General features: G+C 48.8%; 1 protein-coding gene across 3 annotated transcripts in view; it reads left to right on the plus strand.

Annotated features, from left to right (window-relative positions):
* The first annotated feature begins 4,153 nt into the window (after positions 1-4,153).
* Mglur (metabotropic Glutamate Receptor) overlaps positions 4,154-22,060 on the plus strand; it is a 30,750-nt gene continuing 12,843 nt past the window's right edge. The window contains exons 1-4 of one of the 3 annotated variants that reach the window (XM_076813705.1): positions 4,154-4,297; positions 17,924-18,207; positions 18,314-19,076; positions 20,498-21,297. In XM_076813705.1, the coding sequence (XP_076669820.1) occupies positions 18,529-19,076; positions 20,498-21,297 (1,348 nt within the window). In that variant the 5' untranslated portion in view covers positions 4,154-4,297; positions 17,924-18,207; positions 18,314-18,528. Of the gene's footprint in view, positions 4,298-16,448; positions 17,815-17,923; positions 19,077-20,497; positions 21,298-22,060 lie in introns of those variants that run through there. The other 2 variants (XM_076813703.1, XM_076813704.1) reach the window with 2 other exon arrangements.

A 22,060-nucleotide genomic window follows, 5' to 3' on the forward strand; every position in this document is an offset into this window, starting at 1 on the left:
GCTAGATGAACTGGATGCTCGTGGACGTCGTATATAAATTGGTCATTTCTGGATAGTTTGAAAAGTCCATTCTCGCCGGTGATTTTTACATAATTCAGAGGCAGACATTCGGCGGCCGTTGGACAACGGGGCCGGTAGATCCGTGGAATTAGAGTCCCGTCCCGAGGATTTCGTTTTAATTAATGCGCGCCGTCGCCCGGACTTTCTGATGGCCCGTGGAAACTGTGCCGCGTTTAAGGATATTATTTCCCTAGCTGAGTATATTCCCGGGCAGAGTAAATCCTGCAGGGCAGGCCGCTCACAGTGCGACGTGTAACGTTGTTTAGCTTATCGCACGTGCAAACGCGCGAGACCCGCCAGCAGGCACGAGCGAGGACAGAATCCTAGATGGCCCCTTTTGTGCACCGTGTCCCTCTTGAGAAAGGAACGAGCGCCGCCGAGTGTTACAAATATACCGGTAACATTTGTCACTCCGCGTCCCTGAGACGGGACGGCGCTATCAATCAGACCGACGCCCCTCTCGGGGGCATGTTCCTCTTCATCAACGACGACCCATGCGGTTCAGTCACGAGTCTACCCATTAGGGAGGAAAAGAATCGGTCCACCAGGCATCTGGACCAGGCTTCGAAGCCTAATCCTTCGTCCGCTGGAAGGTTGTTCTAATTAATTGAGCTATCTGGGTCGCCCCACGAATTCTGTCTCCCTGAATTTAATATTCGAGGTAGTTGCTGTCTGCAACTCCATTTGTTCGACCCGTGTTTGAACAGTACTTCTTGTGGCAAACGGAAGGGATAGGGAAATCCTGTTATTTGGTCTGTAGAATCTCTGGGTTTCGGTCCTCTAGACTTCTGATACCGTGTTCTGGATCTCCGACTACGAAAACGCACAAGAGATAAAATAATTTAAGGATATTTTCTTAATAAGGTTCGCGTGGTAGGTCGTTTTGGCGCGAGCTAACCCATACAGCACACTCCATTGCAACATTGCTGGAATGTTCCAGGAAGGTTCGTATATCCGCGCCTGTGAACGTTCCGGACATTCTCTAGCAATGGTCACGGAACGTTTCGGAAATTTTCTAGCCATGGTTCCGTAACTGTTTTCAGATTTTACGGCGATGTTGTTTCAGCAAAATTTGTGTGACATTACAGAAAGGATAGAAAATGTAAGGGAAATTGATTAAATTACAATAAATATTGACAATTAAATATTCATATATTTTAATAAAAATAATAGTATTGGCACTGTACAATAAATATTGACAATTAAATATTCATATATTTTAATAAAAATAATAGTATTGGCACTGGTGGGAATTCCCAAGTCCACGTATGTGAAGTTCCAGTCTCTTCTGCCCTCTTTTCTGAAAATGTACAGCGCTGCAGCGTGTAATGAACCGGGAATAATACATGCATTCATTTTACAATTTTACAATTTTAAGTACTGAAATGTGATAAATAATAATTTTTTTTACTAAATATTATATATATATTGTCCAATATAATATTATATTGTCCAAATATAGTAGGGATGCTTCTGGGAAACAGTGTTTTTCAAAATGATTATAACACAATAAGGCGATCTTTGAATGTACGAAATGTTCTGGCTCAGACCCATGTTCTATAACCCACGGAAATCTATACGAAGCAAACAAAAATATTTATTTTTAAGAAGTTCGACTTAATCTACAAATAGTATATACATGGGTTCTACTACATATTACCCGTGATATGTCAAACCTTCATCCAATTCACTCAGGTCTCCTGCGCCACAAAATACACACGTTCTAACCATTTTTATTACTTAAAAGCAATTAAGAAATAATCACGCTCTAACTATTTGCGCTTGTGCTTTCTTACGTGCTTTGGCTCTGCAACCTGTCACGTCGCACGTGAGTGACGTCACACAACGCCTGGAGCTTCACCACACGGGCTTGGGAAGTTCCACCAGAGCCAATACTATTATTTTTATTATTATTATTACTATTATTATTATTATTATTATTATTATAAACGGGAATAGTCCCATAGTTGACATAAAGCATACAACAATATTGAGCTTACATCGTCTACACAAAGCGTAACCTAATATACAGGAGAAAATTTTAACTTCCTACTCTGAATAATATAGTGTGTGTGAATGTAAAAAATGTGTAGCTGATTTATTTAAGAAATCAATGGTGTGTATAAATGTTTCTCCTTTTCCATAAGGATTCTGTGAAAAATATACACATATACAGTAATCTGCACCTACAATAATTATTATCGATATCAATTAGGGAAAAGTCGATACAAGAATCGATTCTGGAACCGTTTCGGAACCGATATAGTACCGAAAAAATAACGGTTATGCATACGATATGAGGAGGGAAATAGGAAACGTAACCGAAACATATAATAGTTGGAAATTTCAATTCTTCATAGCAGTTATTCAAAATAAAGGTTCTTTATAACCGTTTGGAGAACCGAAATCGATATTATAACAGTTTTCGAGCCCCGCTTAGTGCGGGACCTTTGTTGTAAAATGTCCGAAAAGTTCCATGTGCAATGTTCCACCGCAACATTGCTGGAATGTTCCAGGAAGCTTCCTATGTCCGCACCGGGGGAACATTCCACGGCAACGCTCATGGAACCTTCCTGCAAGCTTCGGGCAACGGAGCGTGCTGTATGGGAAATAACGAAACGGTACGCGGAAAAGGTGATTTAGCCTTGCAGGTGGGGGAGCAATTAACCTTCCAGGCCATGGCGATTAATCGATCCCGCTGTTTGCTCGTGATCGAGGCATAAATTCCAAGCGGCCCCGTGAATTACGATGCCGCCACAATTTACAAGGTAGCCGGCGCACGTGACGCCATCGTGTCACCGGCGATTGTTGTAATATTGTTACAACGGCGAGTTAACACGGTCTCCAAACACGCGGCACCGCCGGCGACAGGTGTTTAATTTGCAGAATTAATTATGATCTCCGGCGCGGTGGGCGTGTGCGCAGCGCGAACGTGTTCTCAAGGTAAACGCGACGTTCTTTTCGTTTGAAGCGCTGTGCAAAGTCGATTCTACGAAGGATCATCGCGGAGCTGTGCGCGGAACGGAGAACATTTAGCGCACCCCGCAAAGCGGCTGAATCGTTAGGACGGTTGAAGGAACTTCTATGAAACAGCCATCCCAGCTCCTTCAATCCCTTTGAATCCCTCAAATTTTCTCGGGGCAGTGCTCAGGATTTTAAGAAAACAGCGAGGAGATAGAAGAGACTGTTAGCTTAATAAGTATCCCCGATATCATACCTGCAATTTAGGAACTCCCTCAGACCACAATCCCCTTTACCACCACGTATCAATCACACCCGACGCGCGCCGAGCTCCCTCGCACTGCACTCGCCCTCCCTTCCGCGCGACTCACACCTAACTAAATTCACGCATCGAAGCCGGCCAAGCTCCGCCAAGAAAACCCTCCCCTCCCACTAATCACAAGCATGCCCATGGCCAATGATATTAAAATTCCTCCCGCGGGTATCCGAAAATTCGCGGGAAAATCGGGACGCAGGACGACGAGCGCGACGCGAGGAGCGAGGAGGACAGAGACGAAGCGTAGCGTCGCGGGGGTGGTGGGAGTCGGACGGCAGTGGTGGGAGCCGCGGCGTCGGGGAGGGTGGAAGCAGGAGGCGAGGGAGGGAGACGCACGCAAGAGTGAAAGAGGAGAGAGATACAGGGCGAACAGCAGAGAGGGTGGATTCGGCCGGCCGGCCAGTCGTGCTGTGGCGGCAACCACGACGCGTAGTCGTTTCACGTTCACCGCGATGTTGTCAAACAACCCCTCAAGCGTCCGTTCGGGGACCGGTCCGCGAAAGGGATGAACTGAGGTGGACGTAGATCGGCTTGGACTGGGTCGATCGTGTCGCGATGCACGCGGACCTATCGAGCTCGAGCTCCTCGTCCTTGGGCCCGCTTCCTGCGGTCCACGCCTAATATCTGCCCGTTGCTCTGATCCGTCGCGAATCAGTGGGATCGTCCTGGAACTATCCGGTCGCTGGATGTCCCGAGGAGTCCTCGAGGCATCCCACCGTCGACGGTAAACAAAGGAGGATCCACAACAGAGAGGGGCTGGCCAGGGGTGGGTAGGGGGGTGGGTGACTTTCGAAACGCTTCGGGAGCACGTGCAAGGGGGTGGCCTTTGGTTCGCGAATCGATTCCGCGGGCACAAGTGGTTTTTCCGTGCGGCTCGTGTCCTGAGAACGGGAGATCGCGGCGCAGCCGACCACGGGCGATCGCAGAGATCCCCCCCGGGCCGAGGATCATCCGAAGGTGGTAAGTACGAGGGGATCACCGTGGCGGAAGAGGAGCTTCCGTAACGTCCATCAAGGACAAGACGTTCGATCGTCGGCGTTCTACACCCAGCTGATCCTTGCCCGTTGCTAGAGATAACCTTGGTCTATCTAAATCTCTAGGTCAGACGCGAACTATCGCCAGCTCGTAATTAACGAGGACCTTCCCTACGCTCCGCGTTTATCCCCCTCTTTCTCACTTCCTGGCGCTTCTGATATTCATCGCGAGACGCTCCTTTAGCGCGATTTAGGGTAGCGTAGCTGCGCGAGCGCGGATCCACGAGTTGCCGAGCCGACTGGGATCGATCAATCTTCGATATCGATCTGTTTCAATGATTCTCCCGAGGTACCTGTTAGAGAAGTCGGGGCGGAGTGGTGATCCAGCGATAAACGATCGTCCAACGCGCTGATCGAGCGGTAGCTCGGCCTAGGGGATGATCGGGGATTGAGGCGGCGATTTAGGGGTGGCGAACGCGTCGACCGTTCCCGCCAGCGGGTGCTATCGATTCGATACGCATCATATTCGTACGCGACCAGCGCTCCGGGGCTAATTATCTTGCACGGAGAGGGAAAGGTGGGCCCCACTGGGCGTCGTGGTCGTCGGGCTGGCAGCCGTTTTTCCCGCGACGGTCGCGATGAATGAAGCACGGAGATCGTTATTTAGGTCAGCCGGCAATTTTCGTACCCGGGGCTTTTAAGCGTCCATCCTCTAAAGGGTTTTCAGACCGAGGTGAAAGAGAGGAGAGAGGACGCGATAACGCTAACCCCCTAGTTTAACCCTAGAACGACTTTTGGGATGGTCTCCACTGACCTCGCGAATTTCTCGATTATTCCTCACTCATTTAGCTTTCGTCGACCCCACCGCGGCGAATCCCACGGACAGCAGAGATTCCCGTCTTCCCACGGGGATAATCGCAGCCGCAGAAAGCAGATAGAATGTACAGGTTGATAGGGGAGCTCGAGCCGCGTCGGAAGCTGAACCGAATTGTATACTTGCGAGTTAAAAAGCGTCTGGTTGCGGTAACTAGTGCGCCAGGGCAGTACAGGGTCGCTTGAATTTTAGCGCGTGGTTAGGTTGGCGAGGTCGAGCCCTCGAGAGTTCCTTGGAGGATAGGTGTAAGCGGTGATTGCTCCTCCAAGCCGAGATCCGAAGAATTCGATTCTCAGAGGGGTTCCGTCGCGAACCAAGGAGGTACGGGGAAAAAGTGCTCGAGGGGCGACGGTTCGCGCTGCTCGGTGGAACTGGCCCGACGGCAACTTTCTTCGGGCGTAATTAACGCGAAGGGGTGCCTCTGAAAGTGCATCGAACGCGGCCGATCCCTAAAAGTTAGCTGACTTTCGAGCTTTCGGATTAATTAGAGCATGAATAGTAATTGCATTCCGCGTGCTTTCGCTGGCTTTCCGTTCGGCTGATTGTGAGCAAGGACGATCCTCCGGCAACCGAAGGGGGCAGGTGCTGGCGAGAATCGAGTGCTCCTTCGTGTTCATCTCACGCTTTACTTAACAGAATATACACCGCTTCGCGTTGTACGTGCTGTAGGTATACCGATCGTCACACAAAATAGGGAGTAGTCGGTAGAGAAAGGGAAATAGTAGACAAAGAGCTGCGAAACTGTATCACTTTCGGTGCAAACCGTTCCCTCGACAGATAAGAGGGGCAAGTAGAAAAGCCCGATACGCGGTCAGACGTGGGTCAACGATACGCTGCGTTCAGACATCCAACGTTCCACTGTGGATTCGGTTCCTATTCAACCATATCAGTGCTTAAGGAGACCCCCCGGTCAAAACCATTAAAAAATTGGCGATCTTTATGAATTTCTTACAAGAAGAGGTTATAACATATCATAAAAAATATTTTTGGCAATTATTGGTGCACTCGTTAGGGTGCAAAAAATTGTTTCTTTCATGTTTTCGGTCTTGATGCATTTACTAGGCGGCGCTTAGCGTAGGTGCTGCCAAAAAGAGATGCCAAAACGGTAACCACGAAATTTACTCTGGTTATTCCACGTCAAAATGGGTAGGTGAAAAATTTAGTTTCACCGATTCTCTTCGAAATTACAGCATTTGTCGATAAGCTTGCAAAAACAAAGTATACTAAATTTCAACGGCCTATGTCAAATAGTTTTTGAAATATTTAATCTTAAAGTTTCGAAAATTCAAACAAAATCGGCTGACGCGTCATCACTTAAACTGTAATATCTCGGTCAATTTTAAAGATAATGCCACCGTCTTGGGCTCATTTTAAAACTGAAGGAATGCTTTCTCAACATGTGTATAACATATTTTGTTTATTGTTAATTATCTTAACAGTAATCGATGTCAAAGTTTCAAATCGCGATTTCACGTCGTTCCCACCCACGGTCCGGCTTGAAAAAAATACCATTCGATTCGTTAAGTCTTCAACTAATAAATGCCTTTTTAAAAAAAGTGGAGAGATTTTGGGAACAGTTAATAAAAAATATAAAACTTACGATAGTGCACACCGCTTGGAACTGCACGGATCCCATGGTCAGTCCGCACGCACGCGTTTTCAAAACAATAGCCTAGCGTAGGAAAGTATTTATATACGATGGGTTAAAACAAATTTTCTTTCAGTGTTTTCGGTATTCTCGAGAAAAACAGTAGGAATATCTGCTCACCATATAAAAGATTAGCAATAGTAAGTAACAGATATAAGGTAGCAAGGTTATCGACAAATGCTGTAATTTTGAAGAGAATCGGTGAAACTAAATTTTTCACCTATTCGTTTTGACGTGGAATAGCTCTCACAGGATCGTCCAGAACAAACGATTCAAACAATTTCCTAAAATTTATTTCAATGGCTCTCGCAGCATCCCTTCTCGGGGCAAAAAGGATCAAAACTGCGATGTTGGTGCACATTTGAACGGAGTAGTGTAAAAAGCGAGTAATTTTCCGCACAAATATGCAGGTAAAAAAACAATGTTTCAAAAAATTATGTTATAGGGTGCTGCAATAGCGAATCCAATTACGAATGAAATGCCTCAAGGATTTTTTGAATCGGTTCATTAGTTCTGAAATCGTGGTTATCGTTTCGAAATATCGTGAATCGAGAAAAACCCTTTCAAAGTGTTCTCGGCTCGTACCTGCGTGCGGAGCTAGAATTAGTTACGTGACTGTAGAATCTACACTGTTACGAATTTTGGTGTGAAACTTTGACAGGGTATTCTCGAGATTTTATATATATATAAAAATCAATTTTTTGAAAAATTTTAACCGGAGGATCCCCTTAATACAACACAGAATATCTATTCCTCCGGAAAATTAACGAAACAGTGGAAATAATTGACATTTAGGACATAACTGCCGATAAATAAAATAAAAGAAGCAACTGCTCCGGAGTGGGAATAACTCCTGACAATACACCAAGAGGAACCACCCGACGGAATATTCCTCAGCATCCCCGACCATAGACACCCCCACGTGCCACGTGCTCGATGCAGAAATAGCACCCAGCGTCGTCTATTTCTCTACAGCCTGTTTCTTCAGGAATCAGATCGATCACTGGCCAGCCTAATGAGCGCCTCCCGAGGACAATAAGAGACGTCCACCCGGGCCCGCCGATGCGAGAAATCATAGGAAACAGAGGGACCAGGGAAGGAGAAGGATAGAGGCACAAAGACGGGCATAGAGGAGAGGGAAATAGAAGGACTGCCCGGATGACGCACATCGGGGCGAACCATTAAAACGGCGACCATAGTCGACGACAGAGGGAACGGGACTCGAAGACACGGAATCGTTTTCAAGGGTGGCAAACAGAGAGATCGTGGAGCGTTAGAGGACCGCGGTAACAAGTGGCGTGACGGAGTGGAGCGCAATTTCGAGGGGCACAGGAGGACTCCGAGCGTCGGCGGAAAAATAATCTCGGGCGTGCGTACACAAGAGGGGAGGAAAAATAAGTAACCAGAGCGGGACAACATCGGTGGCGGAGCAGGCTAGAAAGGGGGGTGGGTATATTGATTTGTTTTTCTTGCTGGCGGACACGCGATAGCCGAATGTGTGTCAGAAGCCAGCCAGCGCACGAAATTTCCCCGGGGCGATCCTGATAGCGCGACAGGAGCAACGGGGAAGTAGACACAACAGGGGCAAAAGAGCAAGGGCCATCGCTGTCCCTGGGACAATTATCAGCGGTGAAACGGCAACGGGGTCGCCCGTGTCGAAGACACGGCTGGCCGAATATAATGAGAACCGGAGGGAGAGGGGGGTGGATATCGTCGCTATTGATTCGCTATCGTAAAGCAAACAGACGGGACGGGGGATGATCCGTCTGTGGACCGTTGCGACCTTTCCAGCTGCACACCGCCCGGAATCTCGTCGGCTGGATTAACCGCGTTCCAGGAATCGCGATTCTAACGATGTTACCGGGTAGCGGGCGCAGCCTGGATCCCCGTCGCCGCGGCTGAGATCGCGGCTTCCGGCCCCTGGACGGGCTTTTAATATCGACGAGCCCCGCGCATCCAACAGGGATTCGTCCCCTTTCCTGTTCCACTTCGCCGCCTGGCGACGTCCCGAGATTGAAATAACCCGCGACGAGTCTAACCGCGTCACGGAAATCGGTCGCCGCGGTATCGATCGGCTGCGAGGGCGGCCGTCTCGATCGGAAGACGCGAAACACCGGTCGGGGAGGAAGGACGTCTTGGTCAACGTTTCCACGCTCGCCTCTCCCCGCAGTCGTTACGTGGACGATGGCTTCGGCGACTATCGGGGGACAGGGTGGGCGCGGAACGAACGGCAGGAAGCGAGTGAAGCGAGGTAGCTCGGAGACGGTCCCCCAGGTCCCCCGTCGGCGATCCCCGAGCACTGGAAACGCCGCTCCGTGCAATTACACGAGGCGGTACGCTGCTTTTCCAAGCAATTCTCCTTTTCAGAGGGAGCTCCTCGGGCTGAAAGGAGATCCGATTCGTTCGAAGGCAGGGGGGGTCAATGTCGTTCAGCTGCACAGTGCGGAAATTTTGCGATTTTATGGCCAAAACTACAGACGTGAAATTTTGGAATTTTACAAATTTAATACTAATGTGAATCGAAGATCCATTTTCGTGGTCAAAACCGCAAAACTTATTTTTACAATATAAAATTCTGCAGTTTTACGTTCTAATATATGAGAAACTAAATTATCCAAAAACAGCACTTACAAAAATTACGAACGATAAAATTTGTTTTATTATTTATATTTATACACTTTTTTCTTTGTTAGAGCATGCCTCTGCTACAGTGCAGCAGGGTATAGCGGAAAGGTTATCGCTTCTGACGACAAACAATCAAACAGAGGATCGAAGCTGAATAAAATCGTTTAAAAAAGTAAAGTAAAGTTCCTTCCTACTTATAATGATTTACAATTTTTTGAATTGTGGAATGGGATTTACTCACAATTTTACCCACTTCGCGCAAAGATTTACGTTGGCAATATGATTTTATAATTAATTGACGAGTAGAAATGTCTGTTTCTTTCCTCCTGCTAGCCATTTCGCTAATACGCAATAAACAGATAACAAGTAGTCATTTGGTTTTAGTTTCTTAGCAACCGTATGTCGAGAACCATTTCGCGGGACTTTCCCTTCAATAATACCATCATTCAACCTATGCATACCGCGTAATTTGTAAAATTAGTTATGTGTACGCTGAATTTTGTGTCAGTAAAATAATTGCATCTTTACGTTTTCAGTTAAATATACACGAATACTAACAAAATTCATCAATCATTCACTAAACCATACAAATAAATATATATCGCGTTTTTTACACACAAATATGTACGTTTTTATTCATTCTCCTGTTAATTTTCACTACCAACATAAGTGTACGCACAATTTTGTGAGTAATTGTATGTTAGACAAGACACACTGGATCGTGTTTAAAAAAAATATATAATAAAAGCAATTAATAATTGCATTTATAGAATGAAAATAGTCGAATGTAAAATAGGAATGAAAATCATTGCAGGATATTACGGAATTGATAACTATTTTATGTATTGAAAATTGATTCTTATATGAAAAGTTTATTTCTAAAGCGCTACTTTCAAAATTCTATAAATTACGTATTAAAAACCGAAACATAATTATTTTGAGGACAAAAAGATATCTCACGCACCACCAGGAATTCAATCCACGCCTTGAAATTATTTTCAGATCTTTAGATAACGCAATATAAATGTTCGAAGCAACTTGAAAATCTGGATTAATTCTTTGCGATCAGTCTAACTTCACATGAACATAAACATTTGCGAGTCTATACGAGCTTTGTATCAAAACATTTAACAGTAAAATTGGTGGCATGTGATACTCATACTAGTTCTTCAATCGACACTTGCATTTATTTCGTCGAATTCAAAAAATCTTTTCTCGTGGTTTTGGCCATAAAATCGCGAAATTTCCCCGCGGTGCGCTGTGAGAATTCGGTGGACGCGGAGAAACGACGGGGTGGAGATCGAGGGGGAACGATTGCAGACAGGAGAAAGGCATCTTGCTCGAATTGGACGAGCGCGAAGAGAGGTACCCGGCGAGGACGATTCGATAGACGCGCCAGCGAGGACGAGGAGCGCCGGGAGCGCGAAAGAAAGGTGTGCTGGCTTGGCGGACGTTGCAGAGCCACTAAATGAACAACAGCGGCGGCGCGTTCACCGAGAAGCGGAGGAAACGGCGAGTTGAGTAGCGGAGCGACTTCAAAGGAGGGCGAGCGAGGCGCGGGCGGGTTTGGGGCGAAGGACTGGCGAGGGGGTCGGGGGCAAGGAACGTGGCATGAATTAGAACTCATTTGGTAAAGTGTTGCGCGTGTAGCGAGTTTTGAAGAGGTCGTCGGGGGTGGTTCGACGTCGAGCCGTGGAGGCAGAGAAAGGGAGGGGCGCGAAGGGCTGAGTGTAGCGGAACTAAAAGCGAAAACGAGGATGGGCGAGGAACGGCGAGCGCGATATGAGAAAAAGAGGAGGCTGCTGGCCGACGCCCGAGGAGGTGAGAGAGCCAGACCGAGGCGATGGACCGTATCGTGGGAACTCGAATCCTCTGGCAACTTGAGGAGAGGAAAGAAAGAGCGAGAGGGTGACGCGGTCGAGGGAGAAGGGGAGGAGGCAAGGGCGAAGGGGTTGTCGATGAAACGGAGGAACACCACTTTGACGGTTCTCGCTTCGTTCAAAGAAAACGGGTCGACCTGTCGACGTTGTACCGCCGCCAGGGTGAGTAACACCCTTTAATCAACGCACGGAAGAAGGAACGGGGAATAGTTTACGCTTAGGATCGGCTAACGGTCGCGAATCTGCGAGGAGGGCGCGGGGGAGAGCGTCCGAGGTGGTTGCCTGTCGAAAGGGCGAGGAAAGGTCTTTGAAAGGGGAGCGCGATCCAGCCGGGGTGGTTCTCGACGACGTCATTGACTAGATGTATCTGTCTCATCATTATCGAGCAATGACTCGGCGGCTCCGGTTCGCACGCGCCCTACCGTGACGCGGCGTGAATCGCAAGTGGGGAATCGAGAGGGTGGTGGCGAACGAGAGGAACTTTTGAGTGTATTTACCCTCCGCTATCGAATTTCTGAGTCACGTAATCTTCTCCGAGTGACAGATGATCCTATGGGCGCTGGAGGCGCCGGTTTCATCGGACCTAATGAATGGACACCCGCGGGAACGATGCCGTCTTTCGGAAGATCTCCGCTCGCCTCGATATCTCTGAGAAACTATTTCACGCAGCTTGTAGCTACATAAAAATAAATTGTATTCCGGTGGACTGAATATCCGTGCTCTCTGCGAGCGACGTCAGGTGAAAGCGGAGCTCGACGGCACGATCGAAAATCGCGCAGCGTCCCGTCGGAAAATCGAAAAAACGCGTTTTAAGTACGACGAATCCGCAGGAAAAATACGGGCCGGAGGTGGAGGGAAGCTTTTTTCCGCGCAAAGGGAGTTCCTGAAAGCGGCGACGCTCGAGCTGCAACGAATTGCGTAACCGCCATCGAGATTCCGACAGGGAAATTTATTCAAGAATATATGTATACATCACTGCCCGCGAAATCGTCGCGATGGAGAGGCACGGGGAATATTTTCAATCCGCAAGAACAAAGAGCCGGCGCACCGCCTTTCACGCGATGATGCTTCGATCTTCAGCTGGGCCGTCCATCAGCAACGACAAGCCGCGGCACGGCAATTTACCGAAAGGGATGCGACTCCATGAATCGACGGGGAATAAAAGCGGAGGTGAACTCCTCTCGGGCGAGTTAACAGGTGTTCTCCTCGAAGCACCGAAAGCGAGGGAGCTGGAAACGATGGGAAAGGAAACTATTTCGTCCGGTATTCTTCTCGCGGAACATCGTCGAAACTTCCCCCGTTCGAGCGTCCATGGTTGAAAAGTCGGCGGGAATACACTCGAGTCGATCTAAAATTGAACGCAGAATTTCCGCGGGGTGAGGTCTGGTCTTCTTGGTGCCTGGAACTTGTTGAACGCCACTCTGAGAGCTGCTAGGCGATCGTTCGCTATGTCACGAGATGTTCCAGGCCGTGTTCTACGCTTGAAAACCGAGGGGCTGCGAACCATTTGCCCCGGAAGCACACTTTGCGCGGCAGACTTGCTAATTTTTCCTCGCCGTTTGGGCGCACGGAGCGCACCTCGTAAAGTTCGCGACACCCACTTAGAGGCGCTCCGTATACGGTATCGGCTCCGTGTGTATCCGGTCTTTCGGGCTAATAATTTTGCGGGCAACTTCCGGCCCGTGATTGCCCAGGAAACTGCTAATGCGCGCACGTCCTACATACGAGGGGGCGGCAGGGTGAATCGGACGTTTCCAAAGTCGAGACGGGGGAAGATACACGCGCGGCACCATCGAGATTGCTTCCCGCGGCGGATCCTCCTCCGGACGCCATTCCCACCGTGGAAAAGAACAGCTGCTCTTCTCCGATAGGAACGGGGGATCGCTGGGAAATTCGCGAGGGAAAATAATGGACAGTGTGAGTGGCTGATGGAAGGAGCGAGTCACGAAACGGCATTCGCAGTTAATTGAATACCTCTGACGTTCCCCATGGACCCTGATGATCTTTCATAATGGAACGAACGGTAAAGGGTTCCCTCTGAAGAAACGAGCGAGCAACATCCAACAAATTTTCCTGGCACGGCTGCTCGTTCGCGAGGAAATCGTGCTTGAAGTACACGCAGCCCGCGTGGGAACGCTCGAGGCTCGAACTTCTCGCAAACGAAGCATTGTACCACAAAAAAAAACCATCATACTCCGCAGGTTCGACTGAGTTTTTGCACGTGGAATTGGAATCCTGAATTTCGTTGGCGCAGCTTGAACAGGTAGCCGTAAGGAAGCATCGGGAGTGGAGTGACCGTGGTCAATCTCGTGGCGGAGGAAGGCCCGTCGGATTCGAGCGGGACGGGAAATGGATGTATCCAAATTGAAAGGACCGATTATCGGAGGCTGCCGGAATCGCTGGAAAAGCTCCGGGTAAATATCCAGAGTGGTTGCGAGCTGCACCTGGGCACGGTCGATACGAGCGCGGAAAACAGCAAGATACCCCTTTCTATTTAAAGCAAGAGAGGCGCGGAGAGAAAGAGAGAGAGAGAGAGAGATGCACAGGTTCCGCGCGAAGGGAAAGTACATCGAGCGAGCTGGCTGCGAAAACACGCGTGTGAATATTCAGCCCGCCCCCGGGGGAATATTCAGCGGTGGCCCTGGAAAACGAGAGGGTGTACTTCGATCGACGGGGGTTGAAAATTCGCGAGAGCTAGCCTGGATCCATCTCGATTGAAGCTCGGCTCGCGGCGCCCGGAATGGGCCAGAATTCAGCGCGCGAGTAGAAAAAAAGGACGGATCCTCTTTGTTCGGCTAAATTGAAACGGGCCAGCGAAGGAAATCACTCTGAAAATTGATTGAATCGAAGTCAGCCCGACGGGGATGGAGGAGCGGCACGCGAGAGCCGGCTCTGCAGGCGGCCCGTTTCACCGTCAAACAAATGGCCCAGGTTGTAGCAGTCGGTCCCCGAATGAAAATTCTGGACAAATTCTTCTAAACGTCGCGCGTTTGTCGCGGACGCGTGACAGAAGTGGGCCGAGGGGGTGGACGGCTAACAAAAGAGCGTGCCTCGAAGGAAACTGGGGGGTGGCAAACGGCCGGGGGCTGGAGGCACGTTTGCATAAAACCCCCATTTGCTTTGTGGGATTTCGTAACGCCCGCTCGCGACGTGACAAATTTTCGATACGCTGCCCTCCATTTCCACGTCCATCTCTCTCGGGGCTGAGAGTCTATTTTCCCGCGTTTTTTGCGACCGGGGGACACTGTACATTGCTACCTATCGGATATCTCTGTCCGCGGGTTACGCGAAACTCGAATAGCGATGGGATCGGCGACAGGGATCAGAACGACAGGAACGGCCAGGGCGACGCGTAGAGGATGATCCCCATAAAAAAACTTCAAAAAAGTAAAAAAAAATTGGCCAAGTACATGAAATCAAATAAATCACTAAATAATAGAAGATAATGATAATTAGAATATAAAAATAGATGTGAAATCAAAATGAGCTGCAAGTACATAAAGGTGCTTTCCAACTGCGCTTAAGATGACACAAGTACATATACACAGCTAAAATGCTGTGCTCATACATTCCATTATCGCGGACATTTTAATGATGAGAAGATAAAATGTAACATCTAGACATTTGCCTAGATGTCCGCGGCCTGGAAGGCAAATACTTGACGTGGCCAGGCAAGGTATTCTCAGATCATCAATACGCATACCTTCCCTGTCGCAGGCTTTCAAATAATTTGCCAATTTAAAACTCTGATAATATGAGTACATTTTCATTATATTGCGTTTTAAAATAATTCTAAGATCATTCATCGACACCGATACCTTTCCTCTCACAAGCTTTCAGATAATTTGTATGAACACAGTATTTTAGCTGTGTATATGTAGTTGTGTCATCTTAAGCGCAGTTGGAAAGCACCTTTATGTACTTGCAGCTCATTTTGATTTCACATCTTTTTTTTATATTCTAATTATTATTATCTTCTATTCTGTTGTGATTTATTTGATTTCATGTACTTGGCGTATTTTTTTTACATTTTTGAAGTATTTTGGGGGGAGCTCACTCCTTTTTACAAAGATAATTTGCATAGGAAATGACTTCAGATAATTTTTAATATTATATTTATTATTGTCTTCTATTTCTTTGTGATTTATTTGATAATACTCTTTTTCGTCCTCGACTTTTTTATGTATGTACTTGGCTTATTTCTTTACTCAAATTTCGGTAACTTACCTTGTGTTTGAGACTGCATTTTGGTTTGCTATTCAATGGTACAACGATACATATTTGTAAAAACACGTTTATAACTTGGTTATAACTTGACGATAAACTGTCAAAATTTGGAGTAGATTGCATAGTGAAGATAGCGATTGACGAACGAAACATGTGATAGTTTCTGTTGGCTGAAGGTGTGCGTGTAACGCGTATACGTATTATGTTGACGAAAAAATTTCTTGGAGAAGACGAAGAAAAATCTTAAAATTTCCGACTGATCCATGAGACGATATTATGATACCTCTGTTATGCACGGAACGATTTTATTGAAATTGGTCTTATTCGAAAGCTTATATGCGGTTTACATAAGAAAAGTGCCTTTAAATTTAGGAAATATTGCAGGCGTGATGAGATATTAACGAAATAAGTTTCAGGTTAGTAAATGATAGCGGTAGCGACAGTCGACATATACAGGGTGTCTTTTCTGTACTCTCTTTCCTGTACTTGGCGTCGAGACGCTACCGCGTCTCTAGATAATAATTCGTGAACGAGATTCGAAGGATCGCGAGGACAGACGGACAATTTGGCGAGCGAGTTGAAACAATTGCCAAACCGTGCCGTCAGACGGCGATCTAAGGCCTCGAGGACGAAGACGAGGGGAGAAAAAAAGGCGGAGTACCCTCGAATTCGAAGCTGGAGCCGCGGTGCGACGGTTGTTAGAGTTCCGTGAAATTAAGTCCGCTTAACGAGTACGAGCCGGGAAATTTAACGAGCCCACCGAGTGGGCAACCGTCGAGGATTTCTCCGTCGTTTAGACGCCCACGACTGCGCCCCGACCTGGTGCCGCGGTCGCGGCTCTCTTTTCCCTTCTGGCTTGCAGAAAAAAGCAAAAGTGATATCGTCCTAGATAGCGGCCGAGTCGGTCGCGCCGAGTTAAATCGGACGGAACGGGGCGCGGGGAGCCGGAGGTGGTGAAAAAATCGTTGAGCGGAAAAGAAACGCTGAGCGTGTCGGCGGTCGGCTCGTTCTTTTTCCAGCTACCCAGGGACAGTTTCGCGTGGCCGTGTAATCGAATTTCGAATTACAGGGCGACGGGGATCGATGCCGGGGCTCCGGCAGAACGTCGAGCACGATATTGTCGAGTTTATCGTCGAGGTTTCCGCGTTTTTTTTTTTTTGTCGTCCACCCTCCAGCCGCGTATCGAGTTATTAATACTTTTATCGTCTACCCCGCTCGCGAATTCGACGGGAGATTGAGGGAGAAGTTGGTGGGAAGAAGCTCGGGGCTCCTTCGAAACTTGCCATCTTCCCGAAACTCCTTCGTCTGCTCCGTCGACTTTCCTCGCTTTGTTCCACGCGTTTAGTGCTCGTTGCGACGAAGGGGGTGGTTTGGAGGGACGAAGGTCGTCGCGAAAAATTCCAGTGGAATTGCGGGTGGCTTTTAGAGTGCGAGCTGGCAGAGAGGCTGTGCATTGAGTGACCGCAGAATGATTATTTAACGGACAGCTAGGCTTGTTACACAATAATAGAATATAACCACTCTGTTTGCACTTTCAGTCACGTAGGTTTCGCAGGCGCTGGCGAGTCCACATCTTCCATTGTTCCACTTGAGATATCTGAAGCTACGATCAGCTTATAGGCCCTAGGCTTGTCAAGACTCCCTCATTTCCGTTTTCAAACTTCTGTCCTACAGAGAAGTTTGAAGCTGCAATTCTGAAACACCCTTTATAATCTGAAACTTCAGATCAAACCCAACAACTTTTGCTCCAGCAACTGTTGGAGATAACGCGTCCGCCGGAAGTTACGACTCGTCGAAATAGCTGGAGATAACGTCCCGGATAGCCCTCCATAAAGGATGGAACTTGGACCGGTCGTAATTCTTAACGGACGCTTTAAAAAATCTCGCGAGCAAAGTTTGTTCGATTTGCTACGAGCTCTCGGATTCTTCGCTCGACGCTGCCGCATCGGCCTCCACAAATCACCTTCCCCGGAATTGCCGGGTTCCCTTTCGCGGGCACCACGCGTCCCTCAAGTTCACCAGAAAGTAATCGTTTCCTTTTTACGGGCGGTACGCGAGTTCCCTTTCGCGCGCGAGACCGGGAGCGGCGCTTGGAGACGGAAATCGCGGAAGTCGTGGAAATGCTGGCAGCGGGCGCGAAGGGATCGACGAGGGGGGTACTTTTCCAGGTCGGCTGGCGAGGAAATAACGCGCTTCCGGTCGCGGTGGCGACTTTCTTTCGCGTCTCGATCGATAAAACACTCGAGACGGTAATCCTCTCCGCCTTCCTCCTGCATCCTGACGCATTAATATATCGGGATTGCTCGCACGAGCGGGCTGCGGGCGAGATCTAGAACGATAAACTCGCTTTTCTACCAGATACGTCGGGGAGCGGCTCGAAAACTCGATGACCGGAGAGCAGCGGCGGGGACGAGGGTCCCAGCTGAGACACGGAGGACTTTGGTCGTCGGAAATCCACTGGATGGACACGTGGAGACGGAGAGATAACTTTCGACTCGTCTGCTCCAGTGTGCTGGCTGGCTGGATACCCGAGGACTGCGGTTGGAAATGGCAGAACCTGGCTCCGGTGAATTATTACTGACTCCACCGATGGCCAGGCCTCGCCGGGGACTTTGAAACGAATGGAAATCGAAGCGGCCGAAGTATGTAGTCGAATGAAATAATACAGAGGGCTTAACCATCGGCGACCTGACGCAGGTGGCGCGAGCTTCTGTACGATCCTGCAATCTATCCTCGCTAAATCTCCAGCGACGTCCTTAAGGTCTATCACGGATTAGCTCGGGCCAGCGCAGTCGACTTTAAACGGACCCCGGCTGTACTAGATACTCGCCTAATTGAAGGACGGTCTAAGCGAAGGGACTGTGAAAATCGAAGGCAGGATCGCAGCTGGGTGCGAAGAGGCATAAAATGCGATCTTCGTGGCTGACCAACTCGCGAAGCTAGGCAGCTCCCAACTGGCTAAAATGAGCCACCCTCTCGCCTGGATGCTGGTCCTCCTGGTAACGCTCCGTCAGCTGCCGATCGCCAGCCAGTCGAAGGCGAACACCGAGCGGGAGGCAGTCCTGATACCCGGCGACATCGTTCTGGGCGGCCTGTTCCCTGTGCACGAGAAGGGTGGCGCCTCCTGCGGGCCCAACGTCTACAATCGTGGCGTGCAGCGGCTGGAGGCGATGCTGTTCGCCGTCGATCAGATCAACAGGGACAAGAGGATACTCCCGGGGATCACCATCGGCGTGCACATCCTCGACACGTGCGGCAGGGACACCTACGCGCTAAATCAGAGCCTGCACTTCGTGAGAGCGTCGCTGTCCAACTTGGACATCAGCGTGCTGGAATGCGGGGACAAATCGGTGCCCAGGGTGAAGAAGACAGCCACCGCTGGCCCGATCTTCGGTGTGATCGGTGGTTCCTACAGCTCCGTGTCCCTCCAGGTGGCCAACCTGTTGAGGCTCTTTCACATACCGCAGATTTCGCCAGCGTCCACCGCCAAGGCCCTTAGCGACAAGACCAGGTTCCCTTGAATTCTTCGGTGTCTATTTTTCTGCGGTGTGTCCGGGACACGGGTGGTTAAATTATTTATCAGAGGTTTCTAGATCCTCACCACCCGTTTCTAGAACACCCCACGCTATTCCCAAGGGTCAATATTTCTCACTAACATCTCGGTAAGTCTGCAGGGTGTCCGCGGATCTCCTAATGTATTGGAGATAGAAAAATTAAAATAATATGGCGTTGCGTGGTTCGAGGGGGCCAATTTATTAGCGCGGACGAATTTTTTTCCGATTATTATTTTTAAAGATACGATGGTCAAGTTCGGTTTTTTAAATGGAACTATTTTTTTTTGAAGAGGTGAGTTGATAGTGCGTTCCAAGACAAATTCAATAAGCATTAATGTATACACTTGATTTCCACTGGTTTTTGAGATATTGCGCTTGCAAATTTACTGATTTTCACTGGAAGAAAACCCGCTGAAGTAGCAAGGACCGGGGACGGTCTTGCTGGCGTCACGGGTGGCCTTGCCTGTTGAAACAGATACCTACCTGCCAAAGGTCTGGGTTAGGGTTTCAAAACGTCATAACATTTACTCAATTTCCTCATTCAGACTCAATTTCCAACTTCAATAGTCTTTTATTTCGCACTTGCTTCTACGCTCGGATGGCCGGTTCTTTTGGGAGGGATGCAAATCCGATTGGTCCGAATACAATCTGCTCCCTATAGTTTAGAAATTTGGTCTAGCAACTTTCACACCTCCTAACAAAACAAACCGGCCATCCGAGCGTAGAAGCAAGTGCGAAATAAAAGTAACGGTGCGCTTCTCGATACCGCAGATGTACCTACCTAAGTAGCATTTCTGACGGAAAAGAATTGTTCAGCCTTTGGGCCTGCCATTCCTAACCCAGACCTTTGGCAGGTAGGTATCTGTTTCAACAGGCAAGGCCACCCGTGACGCCAGCAAGACCGTCCCGGGTCCTTGCTATTTTAGCGGGTTTTCTTTCAGTGAAAATCAGTAAATTTGCAAGAGCAATATCTCAAAAATCAGTGGAAATAAAGTGCTCACACGAATGCTTATTGAATTTGTCTTGGAACGCGCTATCAACTCAGGTCTTCAAAAAAAATAGTTCCATTTGAAAAACCGAATTTGACCATCGTATCTTTTAAAATAATAATCGAAAAGAAAAAATCGTCTGCGCTAATAAATTGGCCTCCTCGAATCATGCAACGCCATATTATTTAAATTTTTTTATCTCCAATACATTAGAAGATATCCAGCTGTTCAGTCTTCCTGCGGACACCCTGTAGATGGATGGAAAGTGAAGGTAGTAAGAGGATTGGTCCCGAGTAGCCAGAATATTTTTGAAATATTCTACCGTAGCCTTGGAACACCACCCAATTACCCTTCCGAGACCAACAATCTGAACCCTCCTCCCCCATCAGGTTCGACTACTTCGCGAGAACGGTGCCCCCAGACACGTTCCAATCGATCGCCCTGGTGGACGTGGTGAAGAGCGCCAACTGGTCCTACGTCTCGACCGTGTACTCGGAGGGCAGCTACGGCGAGTACGGGATAGAGGTGTTCACTCGAGAGGCGACCGAGAGGAACGTGTGCATCGCGGCAGCGGTGAAGGTGCCTGGCGCGGCGGACGACCGGGTGTTCGACGACATCATCCAGAGGCTGAGCAAGAAATCGAACGCTAGGGCGGTGGTGCTGTTCACCAGAGCGGAGGACGCCAGGGGCATCCTCGAGGCGGCCAGCAGGTTCAACCTGAGCCAGCCGTTCCAGTGGCTGGCCAGCGACGGCTGGGGCCGCCAGGGCAAGCTGGTCGAGGGCCTGGAGGAAGAGGCCGAGGGCGCCATCACCGTCGAGCTACAATCCGAGAACATACCAGACTTCGACGAGTACATGGCCTCCCTCACGCCGGACAGCAATCGACGCGACCCCTGGTTCAGCGAGTACTGGGAGGAGGTGTTCGGCTGCGTCCTGAGGAAGACCACGCCCGGTACGGTGATCCAGAACGCGACGGTGTGCTCCCCGAAGCTCAGATTGACCACCGCGACCGGCTACGAGCAGGAGTCGAAGGTCCAGTTTGTGGTGGACGCCGTGTACGCGTTCGCGCTCGCCCTACACAATCTCCAGCGGGATGCGTGCACGAAAACGGAGGGCCTGTGCTCCTCGATGGCCAACTACGACCGCGGGGCCTTCTACAGGAATTATCTGCTGAACGTGTCCTTTACAGGTGAGTCGAATTACTCGCGGCGTATGGAGATTGGAAGGCTGCGCCCCTAAAAGCGGAATTCAATACTCCCCAGTGGCTCGTCGCCCATTCCGCGGGCATTGAATGGGCGCTGCGGATATTCGGGAATCGACTGGCTCCCCTATGAAATTTTTATCCACCCTCCCCCGGGACCGTGGCCTGGCATGCAATAAACGCGCGTTATGACGCGGACGATAGTATCGTCGGGGGGTGACGATAAACGCCATGAAACGGAGACATTCGCCGAGGATCGACGGCCTGGTAGGGTGATATGAAATTTTACAAGCCCGTCGGATGTAGGTATCGGGGACGCTTTAAACGCGGGGATAATTCACGGATAACGCTGCCTCGAAGTTTTTCTCCACGGTGATACGCGATAGGTACCTACTTTAGTGTCCGTTGGGTTTCTGCCACTAAGGTTCGTGGTGGGTGTTTTATGTAATAGAAGTAGCAGGATATTTTTGCCACTCCTTAACAAGGAACACTATTCAATTGATGATGGAATGGCGCAGATTTTTTTATACAGATCGAAAGTATATGTCACACAGGTCACAAAAATGTAAATAAAAGATGCTCCCAAAAGCTGGTCTGACCTTGAAAAATCGACAAAGGTGGAACCGGGAGAGGAAGAAAAATGAGGGAAAGAGAATGACAAATCCGTGTGTTCAAATTTAATTATCTCTATTATATGAAAATACGTTATAGTAAATGAATGATGATAGATTAATAATAGATAGTAATTAGA

The sequence above is a fragment of the Andrena cerasifolii genome, chromosome 6 (genome assembly GCF_050908995.1).
Source record: "Andrena cerasifolii isolate SP2316 chromosome 6, iyAndCera1_principal, whole genome shotgun sequence".
In the NCBI taxonomy this organism is placed as follows: Eukaryota; Metazoa; Arthropoda; class Insecta; order Hymenoptera; family Andrenidae; genus Andrena; species Andrena cerasifolii.